This window comes from Lithobates pipiens, unplaced genomic scaffold (genome assembly GCF_037356315.1).
Source record: "Lithobates pipiens isolate NorthernLeopardFrog02 unplaced genomic scaffold, aLitPip1_a1.2 Scaffold_30, whole genome shotgun sequence".
NCBI lineage: Eukaryota > Metazoa > Chordata > Amphibia > Anura > Ranidae > Lithobates > Lithobates pipiens.
The window spans coordinates 182,706,297-182,722,795 of record NW_027507791.1 but is presented as its reverse complement, the minus strand read 5'-3'; the positions used below and the strand labels follow the sequence as shown (position 1 = coordinate 182,722,795).

At 44.7% G+C, this 16,499-nt stretch overlaps 1 protein-coding gene across 2 annotated transcripts in view; it reads right to left on the bottom strand.

Annotated features, from left to right (window-relative positions):
• LOC143943377 (receptor-interacting serine/threonine-protein kinase 3-like) overlaps nucleotides 1-16,499 on the bottom strand; it is a 152,582-nt gene that overhangs the window by 122,458 nt on the left and 13,625 nt on the right. For both annotated transcript variants that reach the window (XM_077465105.1, XM_077465106.1), the window contains exon 3: nucleotides 641-780. In XM_077465105.1, the coding sequence (XP_077321231.1) occupies nucleotides 641-780 (140 nt within the window). The remainder of the gene's footprint in view (nucleotides 1-640; nucleotides 781-16,499) is intronic.

The window sequence follows — 16,499 nt, the reverse complement described above, 5'->3', positions numbered from 1 at the left end:
TGTCCCCCATCAGAGTCCCTCTTTATATCAGGTGTCACCATTGGAGTCCACCTTTACATCAGATGTCCCAATCAGAGTCTGCCCTTTACATCAGCTGCCCATATTAGAGTGCCCCTTACACCAGGCGTCACCATCAGAGTCCCCCTTCACATCAGATGTCACATCGGAGTCCTCCTTTACATCAGGTGCCAACATCGGAGTCCCCCTTTACATCAGATGTCCCCATCAGAGTCCCCCTTTACTTCACATGTCCCCCTTCTCCCCTGCCCCCTGTACTCACAGCAAGTCACCTTCCATCCACCTTCGGACCAGCCAGAAAGTGTCAGAGAACTGGAAATGATGGCGTGGGACCCACCGATCACTGACCACATCAGGGAACAATGTTATAGTGCGAGTGTTCTGGGGGCAGAGCTCAGCATCCCAAGGATTTTCTAAAGGAAGCCAATAGAGCTTCTTGTTTTCAATCACGATTGCAAATACACTATGCTTCCCATAGCAGCTGTGTGTCCGGCACCCTGCACACACATAAAGGGCCATTTTTTTAAAAACATTTATGATGAGTAGCTTTGGGGCGGTGGCACCCCCGTGATCCCTATTGGCGGGCCGCCACTGCATAAATCCATGGTCATCTTTTTCTTACCTGTAAACATCATATGATTTTGAAAGCTGATGGTTAAGGTTATTTATAGCTTCGGGTGGTATGTAGGACACTGTCCCTGCAAGTGATGGCTCTGTAGAAAGAGGAGCCCCTATAATCTTGGACAATCCAAAATCTGTGATCTGTTAAAGAAGAATTATAATTAATTTTATATGAGTTGTCAAATCCTGGCATCAGAGAGAATCTCTTTTTTTTTTAATCGAATACTTTTTTTATTTTTTGTTGCAAAAACATATAAACAAATATAACAAATTATTCCATATCATATCATAAAGTAATGCGTCAAATAGAAAATAAAGACATAAACCTAGCATACTTTGCACCTCTCGGTGTGACATATCATATAATGAATATAACTTAGTAAAATTAAGAATCTCTAGATAGTTTCATATGCAAAGATAGTGGCGGTGATGGTGGTGGGCGGTACATTTTCCTTATTTTTTTCTATTCTAAAAGAGCAGAAAAAAAATGTTTTCCTGATGCACCTCATAATTCAGGGTTTCTTTTTAAAAGTATTCCCCATTGTTAGAGTTTTTGTCTAGAGTACCCTCTCAGTCACCAATAGGGATGGTGACCGAGAGGGTACTCTACCCCCATTCGGAATACCCCCCGTTCGGGTCGCACCAGAACATGCGAACAGGCAAGAAATTTGTGCGAACACACGAACACTGTTAAAGTCTATGGGACACGAGCATGAAAAATGAAAAGTGCTAATTTTAAAGGCTTATATGCATGGTATTGTCTTAAAAAGTGTTTGGGGACCTTGGTCCTACCCCAGGGGACAAGTATCAATGCAAAAAAAAAGTTTTAAAAAAAGTTTTTTTGGGGGCAGTGATTTTAATAATGCTTAAAGTGAAACAATAAAAGTATAATATTCTTTTAAATTTCATACCTGGGAGTGTCTTTAGTGTGTCTGTAAAGTGGCGCATGTTTCCCATGTTTAGAACAATCTGACAGCAAAATTACATTTCTTAAAGGAAAAAAAGTCATTTAAAACTACTCTCGGCTATAATGAATTGTCAGTCCGGCAATACACATAAAAGGTCATTGATAAAAACGGCATGGGATTCCCCTACAGGGGAACCCCGAACAAAAAAAAAAAAAATGCGCGTGGGTCCCCCTAAATTTCCTACCAGGCCCATCTGGTATAGATATTAAGGGCAACCCCACGCCAAAATGTAAAAAAAAAGGCATGGGGGTTTCCCTCAAAATCCATACCAGCCCCTTATCTGAGCACGCAACCTGGCAGGCCACAGGAAAAGAGGGGGGGGGGAGAGAGCGCCTCCCCTCCTGAACCGTACCAGGCCACATGCCCTCAACATTGGGAGGGTGCTTTGGGGTAGCCCAACAACCCTTGCCCGGTAGTTTTGGGAGTCTGTGGGTGGGGGGCTTATCGTAATCTGGAAGCCCCCTTTAACAAGGGGACCCCCAGATCCCGGCCCCCCTGTGTGAAATGGTAACGGGGTACTAATGTACCCCTACCATTTCACAAAAAATGTGTGAAAATGGTAAAAAAAGACAATACACGCCTTTATTAAAAAATATAAACCGTCCCACAGAGTCTTCTTCTTCGTCTTGCGCTCCGACGGACCGAAAAAGAAAAAAAAGTCGCACGTCGCCTACAATCTGCCTCCATGGGAGGCACCCACCTTAATGACCGGCTGCTCTCAGGTGACAGCTCTTTTATAACTGAGGGTGTTGCCACAAGATGACGTCACCGGGTGACCCGCCTCCCTCTAATGCACAGGGACATCCCTATGGCTTTCCTGTAGTGTCAGTGGGGGTGGGGCCACCGGTCCACTCCTCTCTGAAGAACGGGAACATCCCTATGGCTTCCCTATAGCGTCAGAGGAGGCGGGGCAACCCGGTTACGTAACCGAGTGACCCGCCCCCATCATCGTGTGGCCTCGCCTTCAGTTATAAAAGAACTGTCATCTGAGAGGCCCGTCTTTATGGCGTGTGCCTCCCATAGAGGCAGATTGTAGACGGCTTGGGGCTTTTTTTTTTTTTGGTCCGTCAAAGTGAGAGAAGATGATGAATTTTTTTTTTAATAAAGGACTTGTCCCAAGGCATGTATTGTCTTTTGTTTACCATTTTCACACATTTTTTGTGAAATGGTAGGGGTACATATGTACCCGTTACCATTTCACAAAGGGGGCGACTGGGATCTTGCTAAAAGGGGGCTTCCAGATTCTGATAAGCCTCCTGCCCGCAGACCCCCACAACAACCGGGCAAGGGTTGTGGGGATGAGGCCCTTCTCCCCATGAACATGGGGACAAGGTGCTTTGGGGGGCTACCCCAAAGCAACCTCCCAATTTTGAGGGCATGTGGCCTGGTATGGTTCAGGAGGGGGGGCTCTCTCTTATCTCCCCCTCTTTTCCTGTGGCCTGCCAGGTTGCGTGCTCGGATAAGGGTCTGGTATGGATTTTTTGTTATTTTGGTGTGGGGTTCCCCTTAAAATCCATACCAGACCTGACGGGATATGGATTTTAAGGGGGACCCCCACGCCATTTTTTTTAAAACATTTTGGTTCGGGTTCCCCTGTGGGGGAATCCAATGCCGTTTTTATCAATGAACTTTTATGTGTATTGCCAGGACCGACAATTCATTATAGCCACGAGTACTTTTAAATGCCTTTTTTACTTTAGAAATGTAATTTTGCTCTCGGACTGGTGTAAACACAGGAAACATGCACCACTTTACAGGCAAACTATAGACACCCCCCAGGTACGAAATTTAAAGGAATATTACACTTTTATTGTCTCACTTTAAGCATTATTAAAATCACTGCTCCCGAAAAAACAGCCATTTTTAAAACTTTTTTTTACATTGATACATGTCCCCTGGGGCAGGACCCAGGTCCCCAAACACTTTTATGACAATACCATGCATATAGGCCTTTAAAATTAGCACTTTTGATTTCTCCCATAGACTTTTAAAGGGTGTTCCGCAGCTTTCGAATTTGCTATGGACACCTCAAATTGTTCGCAATTCGGCAAACAGGCGAACACCCGATGTTCGAGTCAAACTTACATTCAACTCGAACATCGGGACCATCCCTAGTCACCAAATTTCTACTTGCTTTAGCTGGGATAGTGAAGTCTACCGCCTGCTTTGGCCCCACTTAGTATACTTTGAATGTGCAACATATGTTCCATAAAATGTACACTGTGGTCCATCAGTTTAGGGAAGAGGACTAGAGCAGCACAAACTGGGGTAGGTCACAGGCTGAAAGGGGTTATGTATGGGATAAGGAGGGCCTTTAGTAAGGTTGAGTGTAAAACCCACATCCTTGGATACAGTGGTAACAAATGCAGTCATCAACAGCAATCATTGGTAGTAGATTTGCTCACACCTCAGTGACGTGTTGGAAAATTAACATCTGATGAGCCAATCATTTAATTTCTGCCCTGCAAGAACTGCCCTGGTTGTTTCCTGGGAGTAAAAGAACCTGATTGCTCTTCACAAACCACCGATCTCAACCTAATGATGATCTGTGGAATGAACTAGAATGTCAACGGAGAGCCAGATTTGATCACTCTTCATTGTTGTCAACCTAATGGATGCTTTTGTGTGTAGCACTACACCCACAGGAGTTGCTGAAGTTAGGGTTCCCCACTGCTGCACAGCTAGTCACACAGCATTTCCTTCTTTCACCCGGACACAGAAAATCTGTATTTTATTAGTTTTTTGATGTTTTATTAGGAGATGATAACTTGGATGGGGTAAAGGATTATGGGAAGCCCAGAGTGACAGAACTTCGGGGACACTTCCTCTGTTTACAGGCTCCTCTTCTTCCTTCCACCTGCACAAAGGTGATTCCTATGTATAGAGTTTGCTGATCCACTCCTAAAGAAAATAATTGTATATTGCTAGTTCAGCAAAGGCCCATTACAAGCAGGAACTCTCAGTTACTTGACAAAGTGCAAAATTGGAATGACCTTCTGCTTCCCCTGTAGCCACCGATCCCAGTTCCACTTGCTTGTAGACTGCTAGCCAACCTAATGGTGTGTCTTTTCCCAGTCCTCCTGACTGACTCACTGCACCAGTCCTGCCCGACTAAAACACACATATGGAGACTCCCCAGGGCAAGGTTGATGAAGACTTGTCACAAAGCTGTCTTCAAACGCGCACTGCTGTAGCTGGCAGTCTCTCCCCTTGTCTGTCCCTGCACCATGCTGATATACTCACTGTCCTTGCTCTCTCCGCTGCCCCTCCGGCTTGAATTCCTGCAACTGCCTCCTGTGGTGGAATCCTTCCAAGCCAGCCTCCCCAGCCTGAGTTAAACACCCCCTCCCCCCCCCCCCCCAGTAAGGGGTCTCTCAAGGGCCCTTGGCAGCCTCCATCAGAAATGCTTCTCCATCTTCCACCCAAACTCCCTGCTGTCATGGCCCATGTCTATTTGTGTGCTTCCATAGTTCCTGCCAGGCCCACTCCTGGGGATTGGCTAAGGACCCATTAATATATATTTAAAAGAAACAAGGAGGGGAATGCTCCATTCTGATTTTAGTATTAAAATAGAAGCATATATTGCACAAGATTAAAAACACTTACAGGATATAAGTGGAAGTCATGCTACCTATAATAGGAAGGTACAGGTATGCTCTAAATCTGCACCCAATCCATATTACCCCACCCTCAGGAATAGGGATGAGCCGAACACCCACGGTTCGGTTCACACCAGAACCTGTGAACGGACTAAAAATTCTCGCGAACTTTAGAACCCCATTAAAGTCTATGGTACTCGAACTTTCAAAATCAAAAATGCTAATTTTAAAGGCTAATATGCAACTTATTGTCCTAAAAAGGGTTTGGGGACCTGGCTCCTGCCCCAGGGCACATGTATCAATGCAAAAAAAAGTTTTAAAAACTAATGTTTTTTCAGGAGCACTGATTTTAACAACGCTTAAAGTGAAAAAAAAAAAAAAGAAAAAAAGTGAAATATTCCTTTACATATCGTGCCTGGGGGGTGTCTATAGTATGCCTGTGAAGTGGCACGTGTTTACCATGTTTTGAACAGTCCCTGCACAAAATGACATTTCCAACGAATAAAAAGTAATTTAAAACTGCTTGCAGTTTTAATGTAATGTCTGGTTCTGGCAATACGGATGAAAATCATTGACAAAAATGGCATGGGTAGCAGCCCCACCCATTACCAGCCCCATTGGGTCTTGTACGGGTATTAAGGGGAACCCCGTACCCAAATTTAAAAAAGGAAAGGCATGGGGCCCCAAGGCCCTATATACTCAGAACAGCAGTATACAGGTGGTGCAAGCAAGACAGGGACTGTGTAGGTTTGTTGTGTTAAGTAGAATCTGTTTGTAATTTTGAACTGGTACATTTTTAAAGTGTAGCTCCAGTCAAAAAATCTATTTTTAAGCTTTTTGGAAAACATAGGCAAGGGTTATCACCCCTGTATAATTTTTTTTGCCGTCCGTCTTTTTTCATCTCACTTCCTGTTGTCTCCTTGCATTTGCAAGTAGGAGACGTTTGTAAGTTGGATGTTTGAAAGTAAGAGCCTGCCCTATATGCTCTGCAGAAATGTGGGCCTAAGGTGTTGCCACAACACTGTAAGCCCTCACAGTTACTCTTAGTGCGTGCTGGAACGCCTTGCTGTGAATTATTATATCAAGAATTGTAATTACATGCCATTGTTGAACAGTGGTAGAAAAATTGGGCCTTTGGTTGTGGTGGTTGTGGTGCTGGTGCCACAACACTGTAAGTCCTCACAGTTACTCTCGGTGGGAGATGGAACGGGCCCTGCTGTGAAATATTATATCAAGAATTGTAAATACATGCCCCTGTTGAACAGGGGCCGAAAAATTGGGCCTTAGGCACTGGTGCCACAACACTACAACACCTCACAGAAACTCTAGTTGGAGCGCAGGAATGAGCCCAGGAAGGGACTGAGAAATTGGGCCTTAGCCACTGGTGGCAGTGCCCAGAACCAAAAATGTTCTTCCAAGCTATCAGCAGGATGATTGAGGAGGAAGAGGATAGTCAGTCACCATAACAGGATAGTCACTCAGCATCAGCATAGGCAGTCTTGAAGGGATGTGACATTAAAAAAAAAAAGTATTTGGTTACATCAGCTTCAGGTGCTTGGTGGTGATCCAAGACTGATTCATCTTTATGAAGGTCAGTCGATCAACCGAGTCGGTGGACAGGCGCACCCTGTGATCTGTTAGAAAGCCTTCCGCAGCACTGAATGTGCGTTCTGAAAGAACGCTGGATGCAGGACAGGCCAGGAGCTCAATTGCATACTGTGCAAGCTCTGGCAAGTGATCCATCCTCAAGACCCAGTAACCCAGAGGATTTTCGGTGGGAAAGGTGTACAAGTCTGACCTTGCCCCTAGGTATTCCTGCACCATGTAAATCAGACACTGGCGATGGTTGCTGGAACCGATCATACCTTCAGGCTGCGGACTAAAAAATTGTCTGAATGCATTGGTCAGACGGCCACCTTCTGCACTGCTCCTGTGACTGACCAAAGCTTGTCCAGGACCAGGAATTTGTAACCGCCCAGTCTCTGGGAACGCGTTGCACAGACCTTTCTGCGAGGCCTCCCGGCAATTCTCTCTTCCTCTGCTTCCTCTGCGACGGCAAGATAAAATCTGCAACCTTACCCTCGTTCCGTGGATCAAGGAGTATTTGAATGGTAAAGGAAACGGTTGGCTGAACAGACTTGTACGGCCAATGTAGCTATGGATGTGGGGGTGGCAACTAATGAAAATATAGTTCCATCATCCTCAGGACCAGCACCTAATAGCCTTACACGCTCTGGGACCAATTATTCTGGACCCCGGAGGAGAGGGAAACGGGGTCCTCACCAATCTCCTTATAGACAGGGGGGACCTGGGAGAGGTGGATTTCCACCAAACCATATGCCTTTACCCCCAAGGCGTTCTCATGGATCTGTCAATAATTTTAGTGGAGGTCGGGCCGCGGAAATTTTTATAACAATAGTGGCAAAGGCTATGGACCCTTCCCTCAAGCAAATGGCCCCAAGGGCAATCCAATCACAATTAGAATCCCAATTTGGGTGGAGCATTCCAACCATCTCATGGCCCTGGGTATATGCCAAATGCCTCATATGGCTATAACTTCAACTATGGACCTAGGGCCAACCAATCTGATTTATGCCATTTTGATACTACACAAGCATTTGTAGATAAAAACGATATTGGCTATAATGTGAATACACATAATAGCTAGACTTGTGCACAACGAAAAATTTTGTTTAGTTTCGGTTTGTTGTCATTCGTAAAATACATAATTTCGTTCTGTTATATTTGTTATGTTACGTTAATAAGTTTTCGGATAATTCGTTATTATTCGTAGAGTGTCGAATTCATTCGTTCGTATTCGTTGAAATTCGCTATTTATGTATGTATAGACATTCGTGGTAATGATTCGTATTTCGAAAGTCTTTAGTTTATTGAATCTTTTAACACACACAATGACAACGTCTCTTCTCCTCGGCTCAAATACAACACCCTTCTAACTCAGTTCTCAGGAATGCACTTTGCCAGTAATCTATCCTCCAGCACAAAATTAATTAGCTGATTGGACTATAAGATTTACTTTGAACAACACCTTGTATGGAGACTTTGCTCTTCTCTCCCACTTATTGGAGCAATCCCGTTGGAAGTTGGAGCCAGCCTCACTAACTTTTCCCGGTTTAGAATACCATGACTACAGTTGGCTCTTAAGCCGTTTATAAACCGTGTCAGTTTTTCTACATAACTGTTCCCTGAGTGACTTTCTCTGTCAACCTACACTGGACTGTGAGATTCCTGTTCAACTTCTCACGCTTTGACCTCCCTGATTATTCGGTAGTTTGGTTTCCCCTTTCACGCTAAAAGTTGGTTTTATTTAGTTCCGTTATTTTCTGAGCTAAATGCAACACAAGCTTTATATGAGTAGCTGTACACGTTTTGTTGATTTTATGCTATACAGTACTATATATGGCTCGCGGGAGACTTCAAGGTTCATTCTCTCATAGGTGGCTGTGGCTTCCACGGCGGGTAGACCCAGATATGACTTGTTATCGACCTTATTATATATGGTGGTACCTTTACATGTCTCATTACCAGGGAGGTGAATGCTATCTGCCTGTTTTAGGTATAAATCTTTAGTCTCTAGACTGTTTTTTTTTTTTTTTTTTTTTTTTTTTATAATGGTCGCTTGTGTTCCGCCTGCCTCTTTTACCCTGGTGTTCGTCATTTAACTGATTTGTTCATATCACAGTCTGGTTCACTATTACTAGACTGGTTCTATACGTACTTTTCTCCACTCTTGCCTTCGGTAATACAGTGGTAATGTCCGCTCTCCTTCTCCATCTGACCACCGGTATTGATTTCAGTTGAACACAACCGACCATATTTCTTATTGATCTTTGGGATAATACTCTGATATCCAGAGATTGGCTTACTGGCTCATATAGAATACTAAGTGTGCTTTATTCTAAGGTTTTACTTAATCGCACCAATACTGAACTCCCTTTGTTTGCAACAGTTTTTTTTCTGTTCTGAATGTTTTCTTTGTCCTATTGAAAACTCACTTTTTCACTAGATTAACAATACAGTTTTGTTACCCCTCTCTGTTGGGCTCTTTTAGAATTTTTTGGGCAGGGCTCTAGATTTTGAATTATATTTTCTGAGTTTGATTTTTAGTATGCCCTTCCCTTTTCTACCCCCCCCTGTTAGTTTACATATCACCACCTCGGTTGCGATTGCCTTCCTGATAAACATCTTGCCCCCCTCGCTTCCCAACAATCACTCATGTTATAATATTACCTTCCACGTTCATCCGCTCTTTTGACCTCACCGGACCTCAGACTCGTCACTTATTAAAAACTTTCTCCTCTCTGACTGCCAATCACGCCCACACTCAGAGATCTCGTTGGAGACTCTCTTGACACCTTACTGGATCATACATTCGGTCCTACCTAATAGTAGTTACCGACTCCAGTGCCGAACCCCCCCCCCCCTTCCCCTCCAGGGAATATTCTCTACATATCTGACGGATACTTGAGGGTTAGAAACGCGCTATCTCCTACCCCTCCCCTCCCGTTCGTGTCTCTCTTTTCCACCAGAACTCCTTCCACTCCACTCTACTCCCCCCCCCCCCGTTCCTTCCCCTCCCTGTCCCATTTAGCTTCACATTCGGATTTGCACCATTTACCTGACTAAACCTACGCCTGATAAGTGTTAGCCACATCTAATTGCCTATCTCTCCCAGGACTATAGCTAATTGACTAAGATGACTTCCTCCAAGACTGTTCCTGTGCCCATCACTTTGAAACTCGTCTCTTTAAACGCAAAGGGATTGAATATCCCAGAAAAAAGATCTCAGGTTTTGAGCGGCTTGAGAGGGTCTCGTGCAGATGTAATTTTTCTGCAGGAGACTCACTTTAAATCCCAGGCCGTTCCAAAACTCACACATGGCAGAATAAACCTATTACTTTTACTTTTACCTATTACTTTTGCCAATATATACAGTCCTAATTCAGGTCAAGTCACCTTTTTTAGAGAAATTACTGCCCTACTCACCACTTTTCAATCTGGACTGGTTTTAATGGGCGGAGACTTTAATGTCCCATTGGAACCTCTCCTTGATACTTCGACGGGATCTTCCCACTTGCCATACAAAGCCCTTCGACAGATCCGATTGTCTCTGCAATCTCTAATGCTGCACGACACTTGGCGCACCCTGAACCCCACTGGAAAAGACTTTACCTTTTTCTCATCCCCTCACAACCGTTATTCCAGGCTAGACTATATCTTTCTGTCTCAGACTGATCTTCCCCTTCTATCTTCATCCACAATTGAACCCATGACCCTTTCTGATCATCATCCTGTTTCTATCACTCTAACTCTTCCTAAATTGCAGGAACGTACACAAGTATGGTCAATGGATTCTCAAATCTTAACGGATTCACTATATGTGTCTGAAGTACAACAATGCCTTACTGAATATTTTGCACACAACGATACTCCTGATACGTCCCACATGACGCAATGGGCGGCCCACAAGTGTGTGGTGAGAGGCAAACTTATCGCCATTTCCGCAAAGATTGCGAAAGACAAAAAAGCGGTTCTTTCCAATCTCTATGCTAAACTCAAAAAACTGGAATCTGTCCACAAACGTACTTTAGCCTCTCACACTCTTTTAGAATTGCAGGAGACTCGATCATCCATCCAGACAGAATTAAACAAGAGAATGAAAAAACGGTTTCTTCTAACTAAAAGACAATTTTATGAATTTGGCAATAAGAGCGGTCGGTTACTAGCTAGAGCGTTGCAATCCCACAATTCCAGAGTATCCGTGCATTGCTTACACTCCCCAACGGGCTCAAAATTAAGGGCTAATAAAGAAATAGCGACAGAATTTAAAAATTTCTACTCTAGTTTATATAATTTACACAATGATAATGGGTCGATTAAATCCTGTGCGAAGCGTTCCCAACTAATTCACAAATTTTTGGAACAATTCTGCCCCAAATTACACAATGCAGACCTGGCAGACAGTTTAGAGGGACCCATCACCCAACAAGAATGGGACTTAGTTCTTAAACAAATCAAAGTAGGCAAAAGTCCTGGTCCGGACGGGCTCCCGACGGCTTACTATAAAACATTCTCGGACATTTTGAAAAACCCCTTCCTGAAAGCGTTTAACTCTCTGTCTACACATGACCACATCGCTCCTGAAATGCTCCAAGCTCACATTGTGGTAATACCTAAAGGTGATAAAGACCCCACACAAACGGCCAATTACAGACCAATCTCTCTACTCAACGTGGACATAAAAATTTTCTCTAAAATACTGGCGAACAGATTATTAACTATTATTCCCAATATTATTTCACTGGATCAAGTTGGCTTTGTCCCAGGTAGGGAGGCCCGGGACAACACTATAAAGGCAGTCAATATCCATCATCTTATTAACATAACCAAACAAAAAAGTTTTTTCCTGTCCCTGGATGCTGAGAAGGCGTTCGACAGGGTTGCTTGGGACTATATGCAGGCTGTTCTTGGTCATATTGGCCTGGGACCTCAGCTGCTCAACTTCATTCAATCCTTATATCATAATCCAACAGCCAGGGTTAGAGTTAACCGTACCCTGTCGAGCGCCTTCTCCATCCGAAACGGAACTAGACAGGGCTGCCCCTTATCCCCTATTTTATTTATACTGACCCTTGAACCCCTGCTGAACAGCATCAAACAAAACCCTGACATCACTGGGATGCGCACAAGAACTAAAATTAGCAAACTTGCCGCGTACGCGGATGATATTTTATTATTCCTCTCTGACCCGCACACCTCGCTCCCTGTCCTCTTAAAAACTTTTCGCCACTTTGCATTACTCTCTAATTTCAAAATTAACTTTGACAAATCTTATGCACTTAATATTTCCCTTGACTCAGATTCGGTTGCCCGTTGTAAAGCGAATTTTCCTTTCCATTGGAATGAAAAGGAAATTACATATTTAGGAATCAAAATACCCAGTGATTTATCAAAACTATATCAAAGCAATTTCCCGCCTATACTTAAAAAACTCAAGGAGGATCTTAAACATTGGCATAACCTCCCCGTTTCCTGGTTTGGCAGAGCTGCCATTATTAAAATGAATGTCCTACCTCGCATTCTGTATGTCCTTCAAGCCATCCCGATCCGCCTCCCCTTGGCTTTCTTTAAGGAATATAAGTCCATATGTGTTAAGTTCTTGTGGGAATCGCACAGACCCAGAGTTCAGTATACTCAACTCACCCTTCCTAAACACTCAGGTGGGATTGGTTTACCGGATCTCTTTAACTATTACCTAGCTACTGTCACGGTCCCTACCGTGTATTTTGGACAGCCAGGTGTAGTCACACCTCAAGTGGCTCTGGGTGGTATTGAACTCATGACTGCCAGTAGTTGTTCCCGTTACCTTACCTCTGAGCCACACCTCAGTTCTATTCTGCCTGCTTTCCAGCCATGTCTAGTTTTGCATTAGTACTGTGGGCAATTCTGTTTGTACCTTTCACTCTTGGATCAGCTGTGGCAGGTTACCTAATCAGCTAGGATATAAAACACTGCCTCACTCTGAGGGCTTTGTCAGTTCATTGTCTCTTGTTGCCAAAGGTTCCTGAGTTCCAAGACTGACCCCGGCTACCGACCCTGGCTTGTATATCGTTTATTCTGTCTTCTGGAATCCCTGACTACGGCTTTACCTGGACAATCCTTTGGCAAATTCCTGTCAAGCCCCCGTGCACAGATTCACAGCCCAGGTAGCTTATCTGTTTGTTACTGTGGGCTGTGTTTATTTGCAAGGGTGAGCCTACATCTCTGCAACATGGACTCCAATCTAGGTAAGCCCTTACATAATGAACTGACCAACAGGGAGTCCGCAGAGATGTACAGGATGCTCACCTCCCTTGCTCTACAAATCTCCAGCTTGGGCCAGACCATTGCTGAGCTGCAGCAAGAAGTCCGTTTGTTTAGAGGCACAGTACACCCAACCCTGGAACCTGCATGTCCAGAACCGTTTGTTTTGATGCCTGAGAAGTTTGATGGTAATCGTGCATCCTTCTTTTGTTTTAAGATGGATTGTGAGCTGTTGTTTGCCCTTAAGCCTAGGACCTATGCCACTGACTTTATTAAGATTCGTGCTTCCATCAACCTGCTCACTGGACAATGCAAAACATGGGCTCATCAGCTTTTACAGGAAAGGAGTCCAGTCTTGGATAGCTGGGAGGCATTCATGTTTGCTCTGGATTCTTACATTCGTGTTTCTAAGACCAGAGTTCCCAAGTCTACTCTTTGCTCACGTGGCCTGCGGGAATCCAAGGACAGAAGTACCCGGTACAGATACGACTCCATGCCATCACAGTATGTTCCAAGTCATGAAGCTGAAGTCCTTACCCCACAAAGCCTAGACGCTCCTAAGGTCACACGCACACCTTCCCTGGGAGACGTAGAACCCATGGAGATAGGGGCCATCCGGCTCAAGCTATCCCAAGGTGAAAGAGAGCGGAGGAGAGACTGTGGTCTTTGTTTTTACTGTGGGGGAAGAGGGCATCTTATATCTCTCTGTCCAATTCGCCCACCTCGGTCTAAGGTTCTCCAAGTGGGTACTTCTAGGATCCTTCCTGCTGTCCCTGAATCTCTGCCTGCTATCCAGCTCGAAGTGTCGGTGCCTGTTTCTCCTGTTCCTGTGCCGGTGTCCCCGCTTGAAGTTCCTGTGCCGGTGTCCCCGCTTGAAGTTCCTGTGCCGGTGTCCCCGCTTGAAGTTCCTGTGCCGGTGTCCCCGCTTGAAGTTCCTGTGCCGGTGTCCCCGCTTGAAGTTCCTGTGCCGGTGACCCCGCTTGAAGTTCCTGTGCCGGTGACCCCGCTTGAAGTTCCTGTGCCGGTGACCCCGCTTGAAGTTCCTGTGCCGGTGACCCCGCTTGAAGTTCCTGTGCCGGTGACCCCGCTATCTCCTGACTGTATGTATGCCTCAAATGGCACCATAGTCCGTAAGCAGGACCTGAAGACTTTCGAAAGAGCCTTGCGAGCGACGAAAGTCTACCCAACTGGAACTTCTAAAACTAAGAAAGCCCAAAAGAAATAGGATGTTCCATGCTCTGAGGGCATTCCTAAGGGGAGGGAACTGTCACGGTCCCTACCGTGTATTTTGGACAGCCAGGTGTAGTCACACCTCAAGTGGCTCTGGGTGGTATTGAACTCATGACTGCCAATAGTTGTTCCCGTTACCTTACCTCTGAGCCACACCTCAGTTCTATTCTGCCTGCTTTCCAGCCATGTCTAGTTTTGCATTAGTACTGTGGGCAATTCTGTTTGTACCTTTCACTCTTGGATCAGCTGTGGCAGGTTACCTAATCAGCTAGGATATAAAACACTGCCTCACTCTGAGGGCTTTGTCAGTTCATTGTCTCTTGTTGCCAAAGGTTCCTGAGTTCCAAGACTGACCCCGGCTACCGACCCTGGCTTGTATATCGTTTATTCTGTCTTCTGGAATCCCTGACTACGGCTTTACCTGGACAATCCTTTGGCAAATTCCTGTCAAGCCCCCGTGCACAGATTCACAGCCCAGGTAGCTTATCTGTTTGTTACTGTGGGCTGTGTTTATTTGCAAGGGTGAGCCTACATCTCTGCAACATGGACTCCAATCTAGGTAAGCCCTTACAGCTACACATTTGACTAGAATTGTGGATTGGAACGTACATGGGAGCTACAAGGATTGGGTTTCCTTAGAGGCCTCCTTCACCAAGTCCCCTTTAGGCTCCCTCCCATGGTTGCAGCATATCCATTACAAATCTGAAGTTGATTCGCACCCACTTATTGTACCGACGCTACATTGTTTTCGCACCGCATGCTCGAGATATTCTATCTCTTCTGTACCTGGACCACTCACGCCTCTGAAACTAAACCCGGATTTCCCCCCGGGAATGTATGTAAACTTCCTCCAAGACTGTTGGACGGATGATCGCGTCCTTTTGCACCACTTTTACTCGAATCAAAGGGCACTGACGGCTGCTCAAATAGCAATGATACAGGGTAAACCTCCCATTTCCAACTGCACATTCCAACAAATTACCCATTTTTTAAAATCTACTGCCAAAATCAAAAATTGCTCCAGAAGGTTGACGCCTTTCGAATCTCTTTGTACTTCCTCAAATCCTCACTCCCATTTAATATCCCAAACCCACTCTCTTCTCTTCCATGACCAAAATCCAAAATCTCTTAAAGCTTGTATCTCTTGGGAGAGGGAGTTGGGGGTTACCTTGACGCAGGAAGATTGGGAAAATATATTTCTCCACATTCATAAGGGTTCTCTTAATGTATTTACCCAGGAAAATGGTTACAAACTTTTTACACGTTGGTATAGAACACCAGTACTTTTGCATAAATGGAATCCCAGTTTCCTTGATACATGTTGGCGTTGTCAATTGTCCCAAGGTACGTTGCTTCATTTATGGTGGGTTTGCCCCCGCATTCAGCCCTTCTGGAAGCAGGTTCACAAATTAATACTCGACATCTCATCGTATGACTTGCCCTTCACCCCTGCACAATTTTTACTGCACCACACTAATATAGGTAATACCTCTTACCGAAAGTCCCTCCTTATTCACTTAATTAATGCAGCGAAGCATTGTATTCCTAGACACTGGAAATCTCAAGATTGCCCATCCATAAAAGAATGGGTACGGCGAGTCCAGGGGATAGCTGAGATGGAAGAATTAATTAATATTGCCAAAGATACCCCTCACAAATATACCCAGAAATGGGCCTGTTGGAAAGAATTTGAGACCACACAGACCTTCAAAGTCATCCTCTCAAATCCTGACTGATTTTTGTTGATACCCCCTCTTTCTTTCTTTAAATATTTGTTTATTGATAACTGATAATTGACTGTAACCCTATGTAGTTTACTGACATATTCTTGCCATTGGTAAAGTGAATACTGTTTCCACAGGTGTCACACTTGCTTAACGTTTGCGCTTCCATAGTCTACTTCTGAAGTTGTCTTAATCTACTGCCTCCTTTACTTATACTGATTACTAGCGCTATTGCTGTTCTGGGAGAAATCTGATTTAGTAATCAAATGTTATTTTATGGTGCATAATTGGATCCCCTTCCCCCCCCATATTCCTCCCCACCCTTCCTCAGACCCCTTTCTCCCCCCCCTCTCCCCCCCCCCTTATTTTCCACTCTCACTTCCCCTGTGTACGACTTGCTTAGTCTCCCCCTCCTCCCTCTCCCCTTACCCGCTCGACATTAGGGTATTTTGTTTTTTACATAAATGTGTCACCTCTACGGTGCGTATCTAGGACCAAGGGGCTATTATAGCACT